Below are 24,246 nucleotides of genomic sequence, written 5' to 3' on the forward strand. Positions count from 1 at the left end.
TGCGCTTTCAACCAAGAAGATGCTGCATTGTGATTCACAATTACCTCAAGCAGCATGGCTGCCCAGCTCCTGGCATTGAAGATGAGGATGACCCAGATGTTCCCATGGTTGAGGCAGACTATGACATAAATGGACTACCCTGAAGAGATGTTTTTTCTATTCAGCATTTCTCACAACAAAGATCGTGATTGAGGCAAACAAGAGCCGTGGATTGGTAACAAAAAGGGTTTTAATCACAAATGGAAAGATCGGGACACCAATCTGGTGCTGGTTTGAGAAGAACATTGGTACTGCTGCTGCTTCCTGTTTCTCCTCCTCCTTCATAGACAACTCAACATGAAGGATTTCCGCTCCTGAAATTCCATGGCCAGTTTGTCATGCATGATCAGCCTCTTTGTCTTTATCCTCTGGCTCGGGTCAGTGACACAATCTTCTCCTTCTCCTGTCTGCTGCAGATGTAGCGGCCTGACCTTCGTCCTGTCTTCTCCCCTCCAAGCTATGGTGATCATCTGCCTCTAGAAAATTATTACATTGCTGCATTAGAGAACTCTTTAGAGTTCAAGAGTTCATTACATAATTGTTATTAAGGGAGTGCAAGAGATAACTGACAATATTACTTATTCCCTGCAGTCCAGGGATGACACATGTTGAATGAATGTGTCCTACCAAATGAGGATTGGAACAGTCCCCCATCTGAACTGTCCAAATGGTCCTCATCTGGGATATCTTCCAGGGGTTGCTGGCTATCAATGATCCCGGCTAAAAGTCCCCCAGCTCATCTGTCTGTGGTCTTACTGGGGGTCTTCCACCAGTCTTGAAATGCTACCTACCAGCAACAGCATTTGTATTCTTTAAGTAGGTTTTTATGTTTTTCCACAGGACATTAGAAATACAAGACAATATATAAACGATATTAATAATTATGTATGATATTGTTTGTGTTGCCTTTCTGTCACACAAATACATTTAGGCCCCACTGTGTTGTGTTACACAAGAAAACTAACATGTAAAAGTGAATCTGATTTGTAAAAGTGGGCCAACAATAAATACAGTATCTTACCTGAAGTTTGTTGACTTTTTCATTTGAGTTGAATTCATCAGAAATGGTATCCAGGCATTCTCTTTCTTGTTTCTGTTGAGGAATCATGCTGTTTGTTCTCAATAATTGGCTGGTTTGACACAATTCGCTTCAAGAGGGTTTTTTCAAAGTCACTGAAATTCTTTGAACATTTTATTTGACCTCCGTCCATTGTTTGGTTTTGGGTGACTTGCTCCACACAATGCTTATGTATTAGTGTCCCATCCCTGGTCTTTGAAGCATCCTTCACAAAGAATATCTGGTTTGTCCTTACTTACCTTATTCTGGGACTCCCTAGTCTAGAACTAATCAATCTGAAGTTAATTGTGTCAGAATTGTCATAGGGGGCACAGGGGAGGGGGCACGTCCCCCCATACATTTGTTGTTTGTTTGTTTCTCTGTACTTCTACTAGCCACCTAGGAATTTTATGGAATTGTCTTTAGCTAGCCCAGATAGGTTCCTAATCTCCCAACTAGCTAACAAGAAGCTATTTTCAGGCTAGTTAGAGTATATTGTCTAACTATCTTAGCTGGCATGCCTTCTGGCAAGGTTGGTACACTTTAGAAAAGTAAGCAAAAACTAAATGTACTGAATAAGAGAGAAGCCTATTTAATAACGACCATGCAGCCATCCTCACATACAGTGGGGAGAACAAGTGTAACTGACAGTTAGACTTACAGGTTATGTCGTTGACTTTTGTTTGAATTGTTTACGTGTCGGCTGTGCGGGGGAAATGATAATACAAGCGGAACTACGTAGCTAATACTGTTGTAACAGGGATCCTTATTGTAGCAACACACTGTTGGAGGGAAGGCAATCCTGCGCTGCTAGTTAGCTAAGTTTTCATGTCATCGGGTGTAGTTCATAAAGGTTGAAGAGTGTATGTTAGGATGAAGTGTGAATTCATGCCAGGAATAATAAGTGTGAAGTTTGATTTCTTCCCTTTCTGTAATAAGCAGCCAATGAGGTATTTTTTCCTTTATTCATGTATTTAATCTGAACCCGTTATAACGCCGGTTAAACTGTTATGCATGTAAGCACTTCAGAGTTATACCAAGCTAATAAGTCACTCGTAAGATAAGGTTGTAAGAGTGTGCTTAACTGTATTTTTCATTTACTTTATAGTTCTCACGGAAGGTGATAATTCTGACTAAAACTACAGAATAAAGCCGCCAGTTAAAATCAAGGAACGGTTGTGCTCGTGGTTACTGAAGGGAGCTACAACAATTATTTGATAAACTGATGAATTTTCAGGTTTTCCTACTTACAAAGCATGTAGAGGTCTGTAATTTTTATTATAGGTACACTTCAACTGTGATAGACGGAATCTAAAACAAAAATCCAGAAAATCACATTGTATGATTTTTAAGTAATTAATTTGCATTTTATTGCATGACATAAGTATTTGATCACCTACCAATCAGTAAGAATTCCGGCTCTCACAGACCTGTTTTTCTTTAAGAAGCCCTCCTGTTCTCGACTCACTACATGTATTAACTGCACCTGTTTGAACTCGTTACCTGTATAAAAGACACCTGTCCACACACTCAATCAAACAGACTCCAACCTCTCCACAATGGCCAAGACCAGAGAGCTGTGTAAGGACATCAGGGATACAATTGTAGACCTGCACAAGGCTGGGATGGGCTACAGGACAATAGGCAAGCAGCTTGGTGAGAAGGCAACAACTGTTGGCGCAATTATTAGACAATGGAAGAAGTTCAAGATGACGGTCAATCACCCTCGGTCTGGGGCTCCATGCAAGATCTCATCTCGTGGGGCATCAATGATCATGAGGAAGGTGAGGGATCAGCCCAGAACTACACGACAGGACCTGGTCAATGACCTGAAGAGAGCTGGGACCACAGTCTCAAAGAAAACCATTAGTAACACACTACGCTGTCATGGATTAAAATCCTGCAGCGCACGCAAGGTCCCCCTGTTCAAGCCAGCGCATGTCCAGGTCCGTCTGAAGTTTGCCAATGACCATCTGGATGATCCAGAGAAGGAATGGGAGAAGGTCACGTGGTCTGATGAGACAAAAATAGAGCTTTTTGGTCTAAACTCCACTCGCCGTGTTTGGAGGAAGAAGAAGGATGAGTACAACCCCAAGAACACCATCCCAACCGTGAAGCATGGAGGTAGAAACATCATTCTTTGGGGATGCTTTTCTGCAAAGGGGACAGGACGACTGCACCGTATTGAGGGGAGGATGGATGGGGCCATGTATCACGAGATCTTTGCCAACAACCTCCTTCCCTCAGTAAGAGCATTGAAGAAGGGTCGTGGCTGGGTCTTCCAGCATGACAATGACCCGAAGCACACAGCGAGGGCAACTAAGGAGTGGCTCCGTAAGAAGCATCTCAAGGTCCTGGAGTAGCCAGTCTCCAGACCTGACCCCAATAGAAAATCTCTGGAGGGAGCTGAAAGTCCGTATTGCGCAGCGACAGCCCCAAAACCTGAAGGATCTGGAGAAGGTCTGTATGGAGTGGCCAAAATCCCTGCTGCAGTGTGTGCAAACCTGGTCAAGAACTACTATGATCTACTATGATCTCTGTAATTGCAAACAAAGGTTTCTGTACCAAATATTAAGTTATGCTTTTCTGATGTATAAAATACTTATGTCATGCAATAAAATGCAAATTAATTACTTAAAAATCATACAATGTGATTTTCTGGATTTTAGATTCCGCCTCTCACAGTTGAAGTGTACCTATGATAAAAAAATGACAGACCTCTACATCTTTTGTAAGTAGGAAAACCTGCAAAATCGGCAGTGTATCAAATACTTGTTCTCTCCACTGTACTTTGTGCCCGTGTGTGTGTGTGTGTGTGTGTGTGTGTGTGTACCCCCCACACCAGCATTGTCCAAGCTGAGGGGGGTCAGGTTGGGTGCCCTGCCTGTAACCTAATGGTAATCTGTGTGTAATGTAATCTGTAGCCAGGGCTGTCCAGGCACAATGCTGCTGTTGTAGTGGTGGCCTGACAGGGTAACCCCGCCCCTCCCCCAACAGTGTTTACAGCAGGCAGCAGGTGTGAGGACAGACACCTTGACTGTCAGTCTAGCCAAACACTACGTCAGCACTCCTGTCCTGACTGTTTATAGTGTGTGTGTGTGTGTGTGTGTGTGTGTGTGTGTGTGTGTGTGTGTGTGTGTGTGTGTGTGTGTGTGTGTGTGTGTGTGTGTGTGTGTGTGTGTGTGTGTGTGTGGCTACAGAACTACAACAATGTGCACAAAAACAATGTACTGTATTACTCTTTATGTAACAGTACTTTGAGCTTAGAGTTTCTAACTTAAAACAATCAATAAGAGACATTTAAATTGGAACAAGCAGAGATGAATGACAGATTACAAATAGAATGATGAATCGGAATACCCAAACAGCTAATAGACAGATAACTACAAATAGTCAATCTGGTCAGGTATGAGATGTGTCACTATGTTTGAGTACCGCCTTGTGTTTGTACACAGAGTTCAGCTGGACAGGAACGATGACACGTGTCCACGTTGTGCCCTTGAGTGTCTGTCCACAGCTGTGTTCCAAGCCACTGTGTGTCAGCAGACCAAACTAAAAGTAACAAAGGGATAGAGGGACCCGGCCTGGGTTGAGTTCCTAGGACAATCCCCAGGGGGGTCTGTAACAATAGTACATTGCCACAGGCATGATTAAGGCAGCAGTTAAAAAAGTTTATTTGAGGTTGTTTTCTCGTTATAAGTCAGTATATCAGGGCATACTGTAAAGCATAATGTACCCTTTAATCCAAATCATGCCAATCAGATTGATATAATTTACACTGATTGAAAGTGTTTCCTGGAGGCCTTGGATATGTCCAAAATGGCACTGCTAACAGTATCCTCCAATGGCCCAGTGTCCCTGTATCCATATCGGGCTCCAACCTGTGATCCTCTTCTCGCTGACACATGTGACCGCCCTCCTTGACAACCGACCAACTATTTGAGCAAACAAAAGAAGATCTAATTCCATAGTGCCATTTCTTTCTTCCCTACTGGTCGAGCGGGCCCCTGAGGAGCGGCCAGCCCCACACGTCACTCATCTGCCCCCGAGAGGCAGCGGTGGCACGGGGCCCTGCTGAAACACGAGAGGGGGGAGGAGAAGAGGGGGAGGGGAGAGAAGGGGTAGTCAGAGAGGAGAAGAAAGAAAGGGTACATCCTCCGTGTACAACTTCTGTCTACATTCTCTGTGTACAACCTCCATGTACAACCTCTGTGTACATCCTCCTTGTACAACGTAAAACACCAAATAATGCATGCAGAACAGAATTACGCCAATACCCATTAATTATCAAAATCCAGAAAAGAGCAGTAAAATTCTTCTACTGCCTAAAAGGAAACGATTCCCAAATATTCCATAACAAAGCCATCACCTTCAGAGATTAACCTGGAGAAGAGTCCCCTAAGCAAGCTGGTCCTGGACAGAAACACAATTAGACCCAACCAAATCATGAGAAAACAAAAAGATACACTTTAATTTAACTAGGCAAGTCAGTTAAGAACAAATTCTTATTTATCAATGACGGCCTACCCCGGTGACACTGGACCAATTGTGCGCCACCCTATTGGACTCCCAATCACAGCCAGATGTGATACAGCCTGGATTCAAAGCATGGACTGTAGTGATGCCTCTTGCACTGAGATGCAGTACCTTAGACCACTGCACCAATTATGAGCCCTAATTACTTGACACATTGAAAGAATTAACAAAAAAACAGCTAATTATAATGCTATTTGGCCCTAAACAAAGAGTACACAGTGGCAGAATACCTGACCACTGTGACTGACCAAAAATTAAGGAAAGCTTTGACTATATACAGTCTCAGTGAGAATAGCCTTGCTATTGAGAATGGCCACAGTAGGTAGACCTGGCTCTCAAGAGAAGACAGGCTATGTGCACACTGCCCACAAAATGAGGTGGAAAGTTAGCTGCACTTCCTAACCTCCTGCCCAATGTATGACCATATTAGAGACAAATATTTCCGTCAGATTACACAGACCCACAAATAATTAGAAAAGAAACCCAATTTTGATAAACTCCCATAACTATTGGGTGAAATACCCCAGTGTGCTATCACAGCAGCAGGATTTGTGACCTATTGCCACAAGAAAAGGGCAACCAGTGAAGAACAAACACCATTGTAAATACAACCCATATTTATGTTTATTTATTTTCCCTTTTGTTCTTAAACTATTTGAATATAATATGACATTTGACATGAATTTATTCTTTGGAACTTTTGTGGGTGTTATATTTACTGTAAAAATGTATTTATTTATTTCACTTGGTTTGGCATGTTTCCCATGCTAATTTTTTAAAATCTTTATTTAACTAGGCAAGTCAGTTAAGAACAAATTCTTATTTTCAATGACAGCCTAGGAACAGTGGGTTAACTGCCTGTTCAGGGGCAGAACGACCAATTTGTACCTTGTACTAGTCCAACGCTCTAACCACTAGGCTACCCTGCTCTAACCCTTAGATTGAAATTGAGAAAGGGAGAGAAGAGGGAAGGCGAGGAGAGTGAGGGGTGTTAGAGAGGAGTGGCGCGGGGCAGTGGAGGTCCAAGATAGAAAATGATATGAATGCAGTCAATGACACTACTTGTGGATCAACATAAACTCAGCAAAATAAGAAATGTCCTCACTGTCAACTGCGTTTATTTTCAGCAAACTTAACATGTGTAAATATTTGTATGAACATAACAAGATTCAACAACTGAGACATTAACTGAAAAAGTTCCACAGACATGTGACTAACAGAAATGGAATAATGTGTCTGAACATAGGGGAGTCAAAATCAAAAGTAACAGTCAGTATCCGGTGTGGCCACCAGCTGCATAAAGTACTGCAGTGCATCTCCTCCTCATGGACTGCACCAGATTTGCCAGTTCTTGCTGTGAGATGTTACCCCACTCTTCCACCAAGGCACCTGTAAGATCCAGGACATTTCTGAGGGGAATGGTTCGAGCCCTCACCTTCCAATCCAACAGGTCCCAGACGTGCTCAATGGGATTGAGATCCAGGCTCTTCGCTGGCCATGGCAGAACACTGACATTCCTGTCTTGCAGGAAATCACGCACAGAACGAGCAGTATGGCTGGTGGCATTGTCATCCTGGAGGGTCATGTCAAGATGAGCCTGCAGGAAGGGTACCACATGAGGGAGGAGGATGTCTTCCCTGTAATGCACAGCGTTGAGATTGCCTGCAATGACAACAAGCTCAGTCCGATGATGCTGTGACACACCACCCCAGACCATGACGTACCCTCCACACTCTTCAGTGAAGAGCACTTTTTTCCAGTCCTGTATGGTCCAGCAACAGTGGGTTTGTGCCCATAGGCGACATTGTTGCCAGTGATGGCTGGTGAGGACATGCCTTTACAACAGGCCTACAAGCACTCAGTCCAGCCTCTCTCAGCCTATTGCAGACAGTCTGAGCACTGATGGAGGGATTGTGTGTTCCTGGTATAACTCGGGCAGTACCTGTCCCGCTGGTGTGATGTTCGGATGTTCCGATCCTGTGCAGGTGTTGTTACATGTGGTCTGCCACTGCGAGGACGATCAGCTGTCCGTCCTGTCTCTCTGTAGCGCTGTCTTAGGCGTCTCACAGTACAGACATTGCAATTTATTGCCCTGGCCACATCTGCCTTCCTCATAACTCCTTGCATCATGCCTAAGGCACGTTCACACAAATGAACTGGGACCCTGGGCATCTTTCTTTTGGTGTTATTCAGAGTCAGTAGAAAGGCCTCTTTGGTGTCCTAAGTTTTCATAACTGTGACCTTAATTGCCTACTGTCTGTAAGCTGTTAGTGTCTTAATGATGTTCCACAGGTGCATGTCCATTAATTATTTATGGTTCATTGAACAAGCATGGAAACAGTGTTTAAACCATTTACAATGAAGATCTGTGAAGTTATTTAGATTTTTACAAATTATATTTGAAAGACAGGGTCCTGAAAAAGGGAAATTTTTCCCCCGAGTTCACATGATAGTATCCTGTTTAGTATGGTGATAAAATTACAATTTGGCCGGTGTCCAGGGGGTAGGGACCACTGGCCTATGGGGAAGTCCAATTCTGCACTGTTGGTCTAAAAGACATGTCTGGCTGATTATGGGATGCTTATGCCATTGTTCTAAAATCCAGGAACAATACAGTGTAATGAACACGATGGGAGACTGAGAGCTGGTTTCAAACGTAGGGCGCAGCAGGTGTTTATTGTATCGGGCCACAGGAGGAGGCAGGTAGCTGGGTCCAGGGGCAAGCAGGTCATACACAGAGGCTCCAAAAAGCCAACAGTACAGGCAGGGAAAAGGCTAGTAATGTCATCCAAAATAGAAGGTAATAAATTGATAACAGGAAATCCGATAGGCTAAAGTACAGGCAGGGAATAGGCTCTTGTGAGGCAGGCAAAAACAATCATACACGGGGGTGCAAATTAGGGGGAAACCCAGAGCTCCAGATAGCAGTGTGTCACTAAACAAACAATACATCACAATGATGGGGTGCAAAAACTGAACTAAATAGTGTGTGATAATGACATACAGGTGTGTGAACAGGTGATCAGAATTCAGGTGATTAGGATCTGGAGCGTGAGCTGCGTTCAGGGGATCTGTGTGTTTGAGAGTGGGAGTTGGAAGCAGACGTTACATTCAGCACTTAAAATATACAAGAACTGTGCTTATTCAAGCAAATACCCCGCTTTCAAAAATAAAGTGATTCTGTTTTATTTTGACTAAACCGAACTTATTTTCTGATGCGCAACATGCTATCCCAGCATAATTCGCATGCATTAGCCACTGTTCATGCCCACTTTTTAATTACACCATTTTCACTAATCGTTGTTGAATTTTACTGTTTGTAATTGACGTTGCGCTTCACTCTCATTTAGGGCAGTGTCGATCACACGCACTGGATGAACTTGAGAATCTGAACTGGAAACGATATCTCCATATCTAAATTATCGTTTACTCTCGCAACCAAAGACTGCAAACAACACTTATAGCGTATGTAGTTTTTTATATTACGCTATTAATTTAGTATTAAAGGATAAACATCACACGTTTATGTGAAGGTATGGGAAGGAGATAGTGTCGTTCAATCGAGATCAGTTGTGAGCTAGCCATCTTTCGACTTCATTCGTTGTGCAATAACGGTTGTTGTTACAATCTAATCACCGTCGGGAATTTTTAAACATGGCTGAACTAAGTGTCAAGAGATTAAAGACCAGCCTGCCTATCTGTAAAATTCACAGACCATTTGTCGGGAGCAGGGTGAAACAGAACCTCCCTGCGGTCGTTGAGGAGAGTTTGTGCGGAGGATCTAAAATGCTTATGGAGGTTGCTTACAGACTTGCACTGGTAAGGGCGACCTAACCATCCAGCAATAGGCTATAAGTGCAAATTACTTGTTTACAAAATGTTCTATGGGAAAATTGGATGTTTTATAAATAAAAGCTATTTGAAATTGCATGGATTTTTTTAAATAAAATAATTTATGGCCTGAATCACTGAAAGGTTTTCAACCCTCTGTCATATATTTAAGCAATAAGGCACGAGGAGGTGTGGTCTACATTATGAACTATGTTAGGTGGTTCGAGCCCTGAATGCTGATTGTCTGACAGCATACCACGGGAATGACAAAATATGTATTATTACTGCTCTGATTACGTTGGTAACCAGTTTATAATAGCAGTAAGGCACTTCGGGGGTTTGTGATATATGGCCAACTTCGTGTTGCGTCGTGCGTAAAATCTACAACTTAGCGTTGCGTCGTGCCTGAGAACAGCCATATACCACATCTTCTCGGACCTTATTGCTTAATTATAAGTTAAGTGGTTCGAGCCCTGAATGCGTGCCTTTTGCTTAATTTAGAGCTCATCGTGACTGTCATTCCACAACATTGCATAACTAATGTGTACAAGCAATGAATCTTGCAAGTATTCATCTTATCGTTTATTTCCATTTCCATACTTAGTCATATTTGCACAGGTCTTTGATAAGTTGATGAAATGTACCAAGTTGCTTAAAGTTAGTCACAATATGAATTAAGCTGTATGCCATCCAATACAGCAATATATGTCAATAACCCACTTGTAAATGGATCATTCTCACTGGATGAAGCTCCCTTCAGTAACCACGAGCACAACCGTTCCTTGATTTTAACTGGCGGCTTTATTCTGTAGTTTTAGTCAGAATTATCACCTTCCGTGAGAACTATAAAGTAAATGAAAAATACAGTTAAGCACACTCTTACAACCTTATCTTACGAGTGACTTATTAGCTTGGTATAACTCTGAAGTGCATACATGCATAACAGTTTAACCGGGGTTATAACGGGTTCAGATTAAACACATGAATAAAGGAAAAAATACCTCATTGGCTGCTTATTACAGAAAGGGAAGAAATCAAACTTCACACTTATTATTCCTGGCATGAATTCACACTTCATCCTAGCATACACTCTTCAACCTTTATGAATTTAGCTAACACAGCGCAGGATTGCCTTCCTTCCAACAGTGTGTTGCTACAATAAGGATCCCCGTTACAACAGTATTAGCTACATAGTTCCGCTTGTATTATCATTTCCCCCGCACAGCGGACACGTAAACCATTCAAACACAAGACAACGACATAACCTGTAAGTCTAACTGTCAGTTACACTGGAGTTACTCTATATGATTCACTCTTCCAGGCCAATATATTTGAGCAGGATGATATTGCCTTGCCAAGGGTGGCAGCGTTCTTCCATGAGCACTCTGAGCAGGAACAGGCGCAGGCTGAGGCCATGCTGGACTACCTGTCAGACAGAGGGGGACAGTACTGTAATAAAGACATACAGGTACACTGTAAGACTTTAATGTCATTTCAACAGTAAAACACTATAGAATGCACAGTCAAATACCTTAAATGTGTTTTACAGCATTAATGCTGTAGATTGTACTACATTATGGGTCAAATGCGGAAAAATACTGTTATTAACTGTAATTGTAAGCCTCTTGTAGAAATTACTCTAACTTACTGTATTTCTTAACAGTAGTCCCTGAACACTGATGTAGTTGAAGGTGCCAAACTGTCTGTGGTGTGTGAAAGAGAGAGAAAGAGAGCTGTATCTCATATTTGAAATCAAGACTGTTCTCAGGGCAGGTCTACCGGTTTTACTTTTCTTAGCAGTTACTTTTAGCAGTTACTTTTCTTAGCAGGTTACGTGAATTAACGCAGCATGTTATGATAATTAGGTGAAGGTTAGGAAAGCTAAAATGCTAACAATGTCCCGACTCAAACCTATCTACAACCAGGCATGCCCTGAGAACAGACTTGATTTCCAATAATGCGAAGCTCTGCGCCAAAGGGTCTGTAAGGGAAGACTCATGAGAAAATTATCTTTCTGTTCTACTCGAGCTATTTTGTATTTTCGTGGAAAAGTAGCCTAAATATTTTTGAGCAGCTGCTAGGTATGTACTAATTCCATATACAGTTGTGGCCAAAAGTTTTGAGAATGACACAAATATTAATTTTCACAAAGTCTGCTGCCTCAGTTTGTATGATGGCAATTTCCATATACTCCAGAATGTTATGAAGAGTGATCAAATGAATTGCAATTGATTACAAAGTCACTCTTTGCCATGCAAATGAACTGAATCCCAAAAAACATTTCCACTGCATTTCAGCCCTGCCACAAAAGGACCAGCTGACATCATGTCAGTGATTCTCTCGTTAACACAGGTGTGAGTGTTGACGAGGACAAGGCTGGTGATCACTCTGTCATGCTGATTGAGTTCGAATAACAGACTGGAAGCTTCAAAAGGAGGGTGGTGCTTGGAATCATTGTTCGTCCTCTGTCAACCATTGTTAACTGCAAGGAAACACGTGCCGTCATCATTGCTTTGCACAAAAGGGCTACACAGGCAAGGATATTGCTGCCAGTAAGATTGGACCTAAATCAACCATTTATCGGATCATCAAGAACTTCAAGGAGAGCGGTTCAATTGTTTTGAAGAAGGCTTCAGGGCGCCCAAGAAAGTCCAGCAAGCTCCAGGACCGTCTCCTAAAGTTGATTCAGCTGCGGGATCGGGACACCACCAGTACAGAGCTTGCTCAGGTAGGTGTGAGTGCATCTGCACGCACAGTGAGCCAAATACTTTTGGAGGATGGCCTGGTGTCAAGATGGGCAGCAAAGAAGCCACTTCTCTCCAGGAAAAACATCAGGGACAGACTGATATTCTGCAAAGGTACAGGGATTGGACTGCTGAGGACTGGGGTAAAGTCATTTTCTCTGATGAATCCCCTTTCCGATTGTTTCGGAAAAAAGCTTGTCCGGAGAAGACAAGGTGAGCGCTACCATCAGTCCTGTGTCATGCCAACAGTAAAGCATCCTGAGACCATTCATGTGTGGGGTTGCTTCTCATCCAAGGGAGTGGGCTCACTCACAATTTTGCCTAAGAACACAGCCATGAATAAAGAAGGGTACCAACACATCCTCCAAGAGCAGCTTCTCCCAACCATCCAGGAACAGTTTGGTGACAAACAATGCCTTTTCCAGCATGATGGAGCACCTTGCCATAAGGCAAAAGTGATAACTAAGTGGCTCGGGGAACAAAACATCAATATTTTGGGTCCATGGCCAGGAAACTCCCCAGACCTTAATCCCATTGAGAACTTGTGGTCAATCCTCGAGAGGCGGGTGGACAAACAAAAACCCACAAATTCTGACAAACTCCAAGCATTGATTATGCAAGAATGGGCTGCCATCAGTCAGAATGTGGTCCAGAAGTTAATTGACAGCATGCCAGGGCGGATTACAGAAGTCTTGAAAAAGAAGGGTCAACACTGCAAATATTGACTCTTTGCATCAACTTCATTTAATTGTCAATAAAAGCCTTTGACACTTATAAAATGTGTGTACTTATACTTCACTATTCCATAGTAACATCTGACAAAAATATCTAAAGACACTGAGGCAGCAAACTTTGTGGAAATTAATATTTGTGTCATTCTCAAAACTTTTAGCCAAGACTTTACTATATACTTCTATATACCTGCAGGGTTTCTTAATTAACTACGCTACTAACTATCTCGCTAACGTTAGCTTGTTTGGATTGTGTTAGCTAACAGTATAGCCAAGTTGACATGTCGGTCTGTTGCGTTGATCTTTCTTGCTGGTTAAATCATTTGTGATATTGTAGCTATAGAGCAAATCATTTTAGTATAAACAATGTGCAGAAATCCATATGTTTGTTTCTTTGGATAGGCTACTTAACCCATGGGTGCATGACATGGTGCTAACGCTATGGTATTATTAGTGGCAAAATGGTCATAGGCTTCACCAGACAAAAATACAGCGAATACACCTTTAGTTTGTCAACAGCCACGGACTGACATTTTGCCTTGGGATGTATACTATTTGGGTGATTCTGCAGTTGGAATGAGAAGAATGGAAGCTCTCAGATGAAAGGGGAATGGTGCTTGCTAACGTTAGCTATAGCTCAGAGATGGCGCACTCCATTGGACACCTTTCTCTAAATATCTCTGGTTAATGTTAGCTCTATTCAGTCTCAGGGTGCATGTGATTTAGCAGAAGTGTAGTGGAATATTCCCCCTATGCTTTTGTTATCCTTATTAGTCCATTTAAATTAATAAATTCAGCAACAACAGGCACAGACTGATATTTTACCCTACAGGATATAAAAGTTATTTTTCATTTTTGTTTTCTTCAAATTGTGTGGTTAGCTTGCTAACATTATTCAGGGCGATGGTAGTGGCATTTTCCGCTTGAGTTGAATTTTCCTTGTGCTTTTGCTAATCTTTCAGAAGTGATCCTATCCAACCATTAATTAGATTGTGTGGTTGGCATGAGTTGCATAGTAACGTATAGCTTGATAGCTCTTGGTGTGTGAATGCCATTTGGTGGCTGAGGGTAGTGTAATCTTCATATTGCAGGATGGCTCGTAGCTGGAAGTAGCTTTATTGGGAATGTGCAGGTTTAAATCCTGCAATTTCTGTTTCCTAAATATTAAAGCATTCATTACTCATGCAAAAAAAAAACATAGAAATGTTGTGAACTACAGTTTTTGCTTGTGGGATAGAGTGCCCTTGCACTGAAGCATCAGTACTTGTTACACTACCCCGACCTCATCCTGCAATTTGGGCGACACAAACGAATGAGGACACTAAGGTTTGAGAGCAAGCACTCCTACTTCAAGGAGTGTGCCAGAAAACTTGTCTGAGAGCCACTCCAGGATTACTTATGCAGTGGCCAATTGTTTCCACATAGCATTGAAGTTGTTGGTGTCATGAATTCATTTGAGGAGAAATTATATAAAAACACCATTCAGGGAGCCGGACAGTCAAAAGGGTTCACAAAGCAAAGCACTGCAGAGGTGTTTAAAATTGTATACAAAGCAAAAACATACACTAAAGGTCTTGTTGTAATGGGAGAAAATGATGACGGATACACATTTGGATTGATCTCACTGATTCTGGTCACAGAATCACAGGTGCATTTAATTGTTGGGTGGTATCAGTCTGTGTCACTGGTCGAGCTCAGGGTTAATTTTATACCAGATTCTCTGATTAATTACAGTCGAAGTCGGAAGTTTACATAAACTTAGGTTGGAGTCATTAAAACAGTTTTTTCAACCACTCCACAAATTTCTTGTTAACAAACTATAGTTTTGCCAAGTCGTTTAGGGCATCTACATTGTGCATCACAGTAGTAGTGGTGATAGTAATAGTAGTAGTGGTGATAGTAATAGTAGTAGTGATAGTAATAGTAGTAATAGTAATAGTAATAGTAGTAGTGGTTATAGTAGTAGTAGTGATAGTAATAGTAGTAGTAGTAATAGTAGTGGTGATAGTAGTAGTGGTGATAGTAGTAGTAGTAGTAGTAGTAGTGGTGATAGTTATAGTAGTAGTAGTGGTGATTGTAGTAGTGATGATAGTTATAATAGTAGTAGTGGTGATAGTTAATGTAGTAGTAGTAGTGGTGATAGTAGTAGTATTAATAGTAGTGATAGTAATACTAGTGGTGATAGTAGTAGTAGTGATAGTAATAGTAGTAATACTAGTAGTGATAGTAGTAGTAGTGATAGTAATAGTCGATAGCAGTAGTGATAGTGATATTAGTAGTGATAGTAATAGTAGTAGTGGTGATAGTAATAGTAGTAGTGATAGTAATAGTAGTAGTGATAGTAATAGTAGTAGTGATAGTAATAGTAGTAGTAGTGATAGTAGTAGTGTTAGTAATAGTAGTAGTAGTGTTGATAGTTATAGTAGTAGTAGTAGTAGTGGTGATAGTAGTAGTGGTGATAGTGGTGGTGATAGTTGTAGTGGTGATAGTTGTAGTGGTGAAAGTTATAGTAGTGATAGTAATAGTAGTGATAGTAATAGTAGTAGTAGTGGTGATAGTAGTAGTAGTGATAGTAATAGTAGTAGTGGTGATAGTTATAGTAGTAGTAGTAGTAGTGATGATAGTAATTGTAGTAGTGATGGTGATGGTGATAGTTATAGTAGTAGTAGTGGTGATAGCTGTAGTGATAGTAGTAGTAGTGGTGATAGTAGTTGTAATAGTAGTAGTAGTGATAGTGATAGTAATAGTAGTTGTAGTAGTGGTGATAGTTATAGTAGTAGTGGTGATAGTATTAGTAGTGGTAGTAGTAATAGTAGTAGTAGTGGTGATAGTAATGTAGTAGTAGTAGTAGTAGTAGTGGTGATAGTAGCAGTCGTAGTTGTGGTGATAGTAGTAGTGGTGACAGTAGTAGTAGTAGTTGTAAAAGTAGCAGTAGTGATAGTAATAGTAGTAGTGGTGATAGTAGTAGTGGTGAATGTTATAGTGGTGATAGTAGTAGTAGTAGTAGTAGTAGTGGTGATAGTAATAGTAGTAGTGATAGTAGTAGTAGTGATAGTAATAGTAGTAATACTAGTAGTGATAGTAGTAGTAGTGATAGTAGTAGTAGTGATAGTAATAGTCGTGATAGCAGTAGTGATAGTAATATTAGTAGTGATAGTAATAGTAGTAGTGGTGATAGTAATAGTAGTAGTGATAGTAATAGTAGTAGTGATAGTAATAGTAGTAGTGATAGTAATAGTAATAGTGATAGTAATAGTAGTAGTGTTAGTAATAGTAGTAGTAGTGTTGATAGTGATAGTAGTAGTAGTAGTAGTAGTGGTGATAGTAGTAGTGGTGATAGTGGTGGTGATAGTTGTAGTGGTGATAGTTGTAGTGGTGAAAGTTATAATAGTGATAGTAATAGTAGTGATAGTAATAGTAGTAGTAGTGGTGATAGTAGTAGTAGTGATAGTAATAGTAGTAGTGGTGATAGTTATAGTAGTAGTAGTAGTGATGATAGTAATAGTAGTAGTGATGGTGATAGTTATAGTAGTAGTAGTGGTGATAGTAGTTATAATAGTAGTAGTAGTGATAGTAATAGTAGTTGTAGTAGTGGTGATAGTTATAGTAGTAGTAGTGATAGTATTAGTAGTGGTCGTAGTAATAGTAGTAGTAGTGGTGATAGTAATGTAGTAGTAGTAGTAGTAGTGGTGATAGTAGTTGTGGTGATAGTAGTAGTAGTGGTAGTAGTTGTAATAGTAGCAGTATTGATAGTAATAGTAGTAGTGGTGAATGTTATAGTGGTGATAGTAGTAGTAGTAGTAGTAGTAGTAGTAGTGGTGGTGAATGTTATAGTAGTGATTGTAGTAGTGGTGATAGTAGTAGTAGTAGTAGTTGTAATAGTGGTGATAGTTATAATAGTATTAGTAGTAGTGGTTATAGTAGTAGTGATGGTGATAGTTATAGTAGTAGTAGTGATAGTAATAGTGATAGTAATAGCCATCTCTCTTTTTCTATTCTTTCTATTTCCATGTTTGTCCTAGTTGACATATTTTAGCTAAGGAGGATCAGAGTTTCAAAGATTGGGGTGATAATCTGCATGCCACCGAGATTTATTTGAGACTTGTTTGCATCTCTCATTCTCTCAGAAATCCTGCCATGCGGGTTGGGTCAGTAAATGATCTGCTTGCTCCATCCCGGAGCCTGTGTTGGCTTGCAGTAGCGTGCTTCTCTGGCTCCAATCTAGCCCTGCTCACTCCTCTCTATCATCCTTCTCTCTCAGCCCCGTTCTCTCTCGATCTCTCTCTCTCATTTCTCTCTCAAAGACAGGCAGGCAAGCAGTTCTTGTTATAGTTTTTTGTAAAAATATCTCCCAGTTCAACTTTTCTCCTTTTTTCATTTTTTTTATTTAGAGTTAATTTTTTTCTTACATAATCCTGTATTTTTAAGAATAACCTATTCTGATATCTTGGTTTGTGTATGGTGAAGTACATTATTGGCCAGTATTCGTCAATGTTCTTATCACTGTATCTCTCTCTGTCTCTCTCTCTCTCTTTCTCTCCCCTACTATCTGGAGTTGTAATGTTGCTCTTTTCAAATGTTGTTCTTTGTGGTTAAAGTGCAATTCATGTGAAATTCATGTTTTGAATTTGAATAAATATATATATTTGTACACATTGTTTTTCTTACAATATTATGTTTCAGGGAGCTGTCTTCTAAAGACAGCCTGCAATGCTGCTTAGTACTGTAAAATAATTGTATATTACTGTAGGTATTTCCCTGTAAATTTACAGCATTATACTGGCACCACAGTTTCCAGTCCACAGTTTCCAGTATAATACTGTAATTTTGCTTTACAGCAGTGATGCTGTAATATAGTTTACAGTATGAATTTCCTTACTGTAAAACATATTACAGCATCCCTGCTATAAATTTACCGCATGGATGCTGTAATATGTAACATACTCTATTACAGCATCCTTGCTGTAAATTTAAAGCAAGAATGCTGTAATAATTTTTACAGTAAGGAAAATGGTACTGTCAACGATATTACAGCATCACTGCTGTAAAGCAAAATTACAGTATTAAACTGGCAACTGTGGTGCTAATATAATGCTGTCAATTTACAGGGAAACGTTTTACAGTGTAGAGCTGCCCGCTTATAGATATATAATGAACCACCACCCATTATGGCATAGTTGACCTGAATGGGGATGCCTGTTCTACTCATTCTAATTCTGTGTGGCTACTGCCGGGGGAGAGGGGATGGGTTCCTGGTAACTTTAGGCAGTGCAGTAGGGCATGGGTCATGCATGTATGCCGTTTTCCTTCTGGCTAAATAAATTGGCACACTAGCTTGGTTTCCATTCAATTGGCTACAGATTTTCATGCGGATATCCTAAAATCTGCATAAAAACAATAAGCGCATTTTCCCACCAGATGTGAGTTTCCATCAAACTGACTTGTGGCAGATAAAAGGCTGTGCGTGATGAAGTAGTGCACATAAAGTACTTTTGTGGTTAAGTTCCCATGTACGGAATAAAAAACATAAGTTTGATGGTCATCTCAATTTCAACTTTACCGATGGTTTTCACAACAAACTGTTGTGATTAATAGCAAATCTGGTTGTGACACATGCTCTCAAGACAAGATATCCCTCACTGATAGTGGACAGGGGGTTAGTTATATGATGAGAAATTAATAAGGGCAAGATCATTTTATTTGATAATTGGCAGCCAAGCACCGGTCACCAGCATCCAAATAATAGCTTACCCTCAATATTTGGACTATTGGAAATGTGCATGATCACAGTGCATTTACCCACCATGTGAAGTTCATCAAAATGTATTTAATCTGCCTATAAACGTCTCATGCTTTTCCACATCATGGTGGTAGGCCCATATCGTGTGACTCCAAGTTTACTTTATTTTATCGATATTTGAGCATAAAGGCATTTCCAACGTAATTTCTCGCATAATTAATTTTACAGACACATGAAATTGTACCACCATTTGCTGTTTCCATAAGCCCTGTCGCGACTTTTTCTTATGCGTCAGGTAATTATTTTGCATTAAATGGTTGTGTGGAAATCTGGTTACTGTCTATGCTTGGTGCTAGGGATAAGGGGTTGTGAGTGGACAGAATAGGAACGTCTGAGGCCAAGGGGGTGGGGGGTTAAACCCTAACCCTGGAGCTGTTCCTGGGGCTCAGGGCTATTGCCTGTCAGGGTGTACATTTCCCCTGAGTTCCGGAAAATTGGGGAGATTAATGTGCAGGCGGAAGGACGAGGCATTAATTGTGTTTCCAGATGTACGGGGTGGCGTTGACACTTTAGTGCCGTGTCCTCTTTCTGCCTCCTCCAGTTTTACGAGTCATGTCAAATCGATCCCAAGTGGGACCGCTAAGGGGTCCATCATCAGCAATTTGGGACACCTTGTTATCCATTGATCTGTGAGGGAAATGATGTGTCCTGAATAAGTCTATTCATCAGTTTTGATATTATTACGATTTGTATTAAATTCTGCAACCAATTCTTCAACTTTGTTTGAAGTTTGGAAAGAAGTTGTCTGAAAAGGCTTTTCGTTGTTTTGTTTATAAAACAGTTTGGATGGATTCATTTTCATAAAGATCATAGTTAAAGTAGGAGAGATATATTCAAGTGTTTTAAGAAACTACAGTAGTATAATAATGAATTAAAGTAAAAAGTATATAGTTATCCTTCAGTAAGGGGGACAATTAAGCAAGCTGTTCTGTTCTAACATCTACATTTGGATTATTAGCACAAGGTTTCCCATAGTCGGTCCTGGGGCCCCCCCTGGGTGCACGTTTTGGTTTTTGCCCTAGCACTACACAGCTGATTCAAATAACCAACTCATCGTCAAGCATTAATTATTTGAATCGGCTGTGTAATGCTTGGGCAAAAACCACAACGTGCACCCGGTGGGGCCCCAGGACCGACTATGGGAAACCCTGATTTAGCAGAGTGACTTACAGTCAGTGCATTCTAATGGCCGTCTCTGTGTGTGTGTGCTGTCATTCTCCCCAGAGGCCAGGCTGTGAGGAGGTGTGTGCAGTGATCCCAGCCCTCAAGCTTATGCTGGGCCAGTGGAAGGAGGAGATGGCTGTGATGGTGGAGCTCAGCCAGCTGTCCAAGGAGCACAGCGACCCTCACTCTGCCAGCGTGGTCAAGAGCCGCTTCCTGGGGCAACTGGTGCCCCGCGTCAAACTGCTGGGAGACCTCCTGACCAACGCCCGAAAAGTGGGCTGCACCATTGACTGCTCGGGGGGCTTTGGGGAGTACCTAATCTACCAGCTGCAGGAGGAGTTGACCAACGTCACCAGTGGATGAATCACTCACTCACTAGCGTGCGTTTACATTAAAGAAGCCTACTTGGTGAGTTAGACTCACAAAACAAGCCTTTCCTGTCATGTCTGTGTTTTTTTTTTGTCTGGGCACCTATATTGTGTTATTGCTAGTCAGTAAGACCAATGTATTGTAGAAGACACTCCAAAGTCCTCTATGGAAATGATTTCTGAACTGAACAAACAAGGGGGGGTGGCTTATTTAGCTTCATTCTAGAATGTAAACTGAACCAAGCTATAGCACTTCTTCCAAATTCCTAAGCTTGAATATCTGCCCTATTTTGTAAATGTTTGGTTCAACATATTGATGGGGGTGTTGGGTTATGTTAGAGAGGGTGGAAGGTCTTGAATCCAGTATTTTAAGTTCTAGAAACTACCAAAAATGAAGAATACCTGTATTATGTACTTGATCTGGGCATTTAAAAGCCTCAGTGTATCATGTATGTATTCCGTAAGCAAAGTTGAGCCTTGATGTCTTAAAGGATGCTGTTGGATGCATTGAGAGGTAACAATGCGACAATCAATGTTGATACTGTAATATCTGGTATTTTTTCTGGATGACTCCTGCATTGACAATCCTCACAGTATAATATGTTAAGTGGCTTATAATGTGAAGTATTTCTGTATTTACTATGTTACAAAGAGTTCACTGATTCGTTAGAAATTCTGGGTTGATGATTAAGAGATAGTGTTTGGGAATGGTCTCATCCATACACTTTGTGTCCTCAAAACATATTGCCTTTAAATATACTGTTGAAATATTCATTATCCCTCTTCATCACATACAGTACAAAGTTACAACAATGTCTTCCTTTTGAAATAAAGTTTTGAAAAAAAACAACTCTAAGCTCTATTTGTTCTATATGGCTCATATAGTGTTTAATGTAATATAAGTGTTCGTAGTGACTTCAATTTCCTGACTGTCAAAGGATTGTTGCAGGAGTTTTGCATGGGATGTCATCACAGGTTTAATCAACTCACTATCGCCATCTAGCGATCCTAACCCAGACCTAGATATTGTGTGTATGTACTGATATGTACTGTCGACTGTGTGACGTTTTAAATGTATGTATTTCACTCCTTGACTGATCATGTTATGTACTATGTATTATGTCATGTTTCATGTGGAACCCAGGAAGAGTAGATGAGGCTTTTGCAGATGCTAATGGGGATCCCAATAAATCCCAATAACAATACATTGAGGTTTTCAAGTAGCAGGCTTATCGTGGCCTATTTTTCTCCAGTAGGCCTGTCTATAGAAAAATATAAAAAAGCCCTTCAAATCATAACAGCCATGAGAGCATTTCGTATTTAGAAAAGTATATTTATTTAAAACAAACAGGTCTGCCTGATTAATTATAAAGCAGCCTGCACATTGGATAATGAATATATTCGAGGGCTATAAATTATAATAATAGGTTGTGCAGGACGACAATTAGTGATATCATTAGGCCAACTTCCATCTTCGAAACAAATTGTATAGGGACACTAGATAAACGTGTGAATAACATAATTAAACATTAAGACAGGTTATGGGCTATATGAATTCAAAAGAACGTTCGAGACTTATTATTCCTTTGAATACAGTCATACTGATATTTTAAGAAGCTCATATTAATGAACAATGAATTACAATCAAATCACTTTCATAAATGTAATATACAGATTCAATTGTAATATGTTGGTGCATAGCTGTATTATTATTATACGTCTATGTAGTTCTATTACTAGAATATTATGCTTTTACTAAAGTTCCTTCTGGAAAAATAAAGTAATCCTATTCCATGTTATTATAGAGACAGTTCCGAGAAATTGTACACTAATTAGCATGAAGTTGTAAACCCCTCCCTGCGCACACACTCCGCGCGACCATTGGCCAATCCAGGGAGCTGTCAAAAATGCAGAGCACGCCCGTAACTCACCAGGGATAAAAGCTTGTTTGAGTCACAACATCAGCAACAGGTACCCAAGGGGTGCACTAGGATACAGGTTGGGAAAGACAACCAAATTCCTACACTAAAAACTAATACTAATTGTAAGTTTTTTGGTTGCTCTAAGGATACCTTTACAGTTCAACTTTTTGCCCAAAGTTTCCGGTAACCTCTAACGTTTGTGACAAATACAGAGCCAGGATTACCATCGTTAAAAGGCTGGTCTGACAGTGAGATGGAGTTGTCGGATATTTCGTTCCCTGTCACCTCTGCTGATGACTTTTATGACGACCCGTGCTTCAACACCAGCGACATGCATTTCTTCGAGGACCTGGACCCCCGTTTGGTCCACGTGGGACTCCTCAAGCCAGATGACCGCCATTACAACGAAGACGAGCACATCAGGGCACCGAGCGGGCACCACCAAGCCGGGAGGTGCCTCCTCTGGGCGTGTAAAGCTTGCAAGAGGAAAACCACAAACTCTGACCGGAGGAAGGCTGCTACTATGCGGGAGAGGAGGAGGCTGGGAAAGGTCAACGACGCCTTCGAGAACCTGAAGAGATGCACGTCGAACAACCCCAATCAGAGGCTTCCCAAAGTGGAGATCTTGAGAAATGCAATCAGCTACATCGAGTCTCTGCAATCTCTGCTCAGAGGCCAGGACGGCGAGAACTACTACCCGGTGTTGGAACACTATAGCGGGGACTCTGATGCATCCAGTCCACAGTCCAACTGTTCTGATGGAATGGTGAGTTGGTGCATCTTGACATCAGTGTATGTGCATGACCCCACTGGAATTCTGTCGTTTTTATTCAATAAAACCTATTTGCAGGCCTATTCGATTTGATTTTCTTATATTATTTTGGAACTACCAATTGGAAATCACGAAATTGTCGAGAAAATGGGTAAATAGTACATCTACAACAAAAAAATGTTACATGCTAAGTACAAAAAAAAGGTGGGATATAGATATATAGTTTGAGATATTCATGTCATTCAATATCACTCCAAAAACTGTCAGAACACAGTGTTATTTTAATGATCGAATTCTTAGATTGCATTTATTAATGTTTTATCCAGATGGACTATAATGCCCCAACGTGCACGTCCGCAAGACGAGGCAACTATGACAGCTCTTATTTCGCCGAGACTCCAAACGGTAAGTTATTATTTTAAAGTGTTATATTATTGTGACTTGTTAGGCCTAGACCTTTATTATACGGTTTTTAAAATACGTTTTTATTCAGCAGCTCTCCTTCAGTAGCCTAATGCACAAGACCCAAGGCAGACATTTTTTGACACACATGTAGATAATGTTACTTGTCTCTGACTGATGTTTCCTTCATCTCTGTTACAGCTGATTCCAGAAGAAACAAGAACGCAGCAGTCATCTCCAGCCTGGATTGTCTTTCCAACATTGTGGAGAGAATCTCTACAGACACGTCAGCGTGCACTGTGTTATCAGGCCAGGAGGGTTCCGAGGGTCGCCCCTGTTCTCCACAAGAGGGATCTATCCTGAGCGAACCGGGGGCACCCGTGCCGTCACCGACCAACTGCCCACAGCCGTCCCATGACCCCATCTACCAAGTGCTATGAACAAAGTGATAGTTTGGCTACATTTATGAAAACGAATCGATTCCTGTAAATTGTAGAAAACAACAAACGGACGAGTTGCAGAATGTTGCTGTGGTAGAAGAATAGGATGGCAAAGCTGTCATTCCTTCTAATAGAAAGTTTTCAATTCCTTGAAGATCAATCATTGGCTTCCCATTGGTCACGTTTTATGAGATATAATTTCCGACTTATTTATGTAGGCATAAGTGTAATCGTAAATGAAATATTTGACCACTTTCTTAGACTTGTGTGTGTGTGTGTGTGTGTGTGTCATCGTCATCTTTTGTTCTTTCCTTGCCATTTTTATTGTTTATGACAATAGAGGACCATTTTTGTATATGTGTAAATAAGAGGTGATTTTTTTTTTTAATAAACGAAAAAAAGTGTTTTATGTATTTAATGTAGCCTGAGGCGCTTGGTTT

General features: G+C 40.8%; 2 protein-coding genes and 1 long non-coding RNA gene across 3 annotated transcripts; 2 read left to right on the top strand and 1 right to left on the bottom strand.

Moving 5' to 3' along the window:
• Positions 1–232: 232 nt before the first annotated feature.
• On the bottom strand, positions 233–1,817 carry LOC135555149 (uncharacterized). Its single transcript, XR_010457845.1, has 4 exons — positions 1,758–1,817; positions 1,061–1,132; positions 667–826; positions 233–515 (listed from the first exon to the last, which is right to left on the bottom strand). It is a non-coding gene; the product is annotated as an uncharacterized LOC135555149 (long non-coding RNA).
• Positions 1,818–9,197: 7,380 nt separating this feature from the next.
• Positions 9,198–21,110, top strand: LOC135555150 (ferritin, heavy subunit-like). The gene is made up of 3 exons (XM_064987499.1): positions 9,198–9,451; positions 10,785–10,931; positions 19,963–21,110. Exons 1-3 carry the CDS (start codon positions 9,287–9,289, stop codon positions 20,263–20,265), a joined length of 615 nt encoding a protein of 204 aa, XP_064843571.1. The 5' UTR covers positions 9,198–9,286; the 3' UTR covers positions 20,266–21,110.
• Positions 21,111–22,251: 1,141 nt separating this feature from the next.
• LOC135555151 (myoblast determination protein 1 homolog 2) lies at positions 22,252–24,246 on the top strand. The gene is made up of 3 exons (XM_064987500.1): positions 22,252–22,958; positions 23,291–23,369; positions 23,568–24,246. The coding sequence occupies exons 1-3, from the start codon at positions 22,446–22,448 to the stop codon at positions 23,804–23,806; spliced, it is 831 nt and encodes a 276-aa protein (XP_064843572.1). The 5' UTR covers positions 22,252–22,445; the 3' UTR covers positions 23,807–24,246.

The sequence above is a fragment of the Oncorhynchus masou genome, chromosome 15, assembly GCF_036934945.1.
Source record: "Oncorhynchus masou masou isolate Uvic2021 chromosome 15, UVic_Omas_1.1, whole genome shotgun sequence".
In the NCBI taxonomy this organism is placed as follows: Eukaryota; Metazoa; Chordata; class Actinopteri; order Salmoniformes; family Salmonidae; genus Oncorhynchus; species Oncorhynchus masou.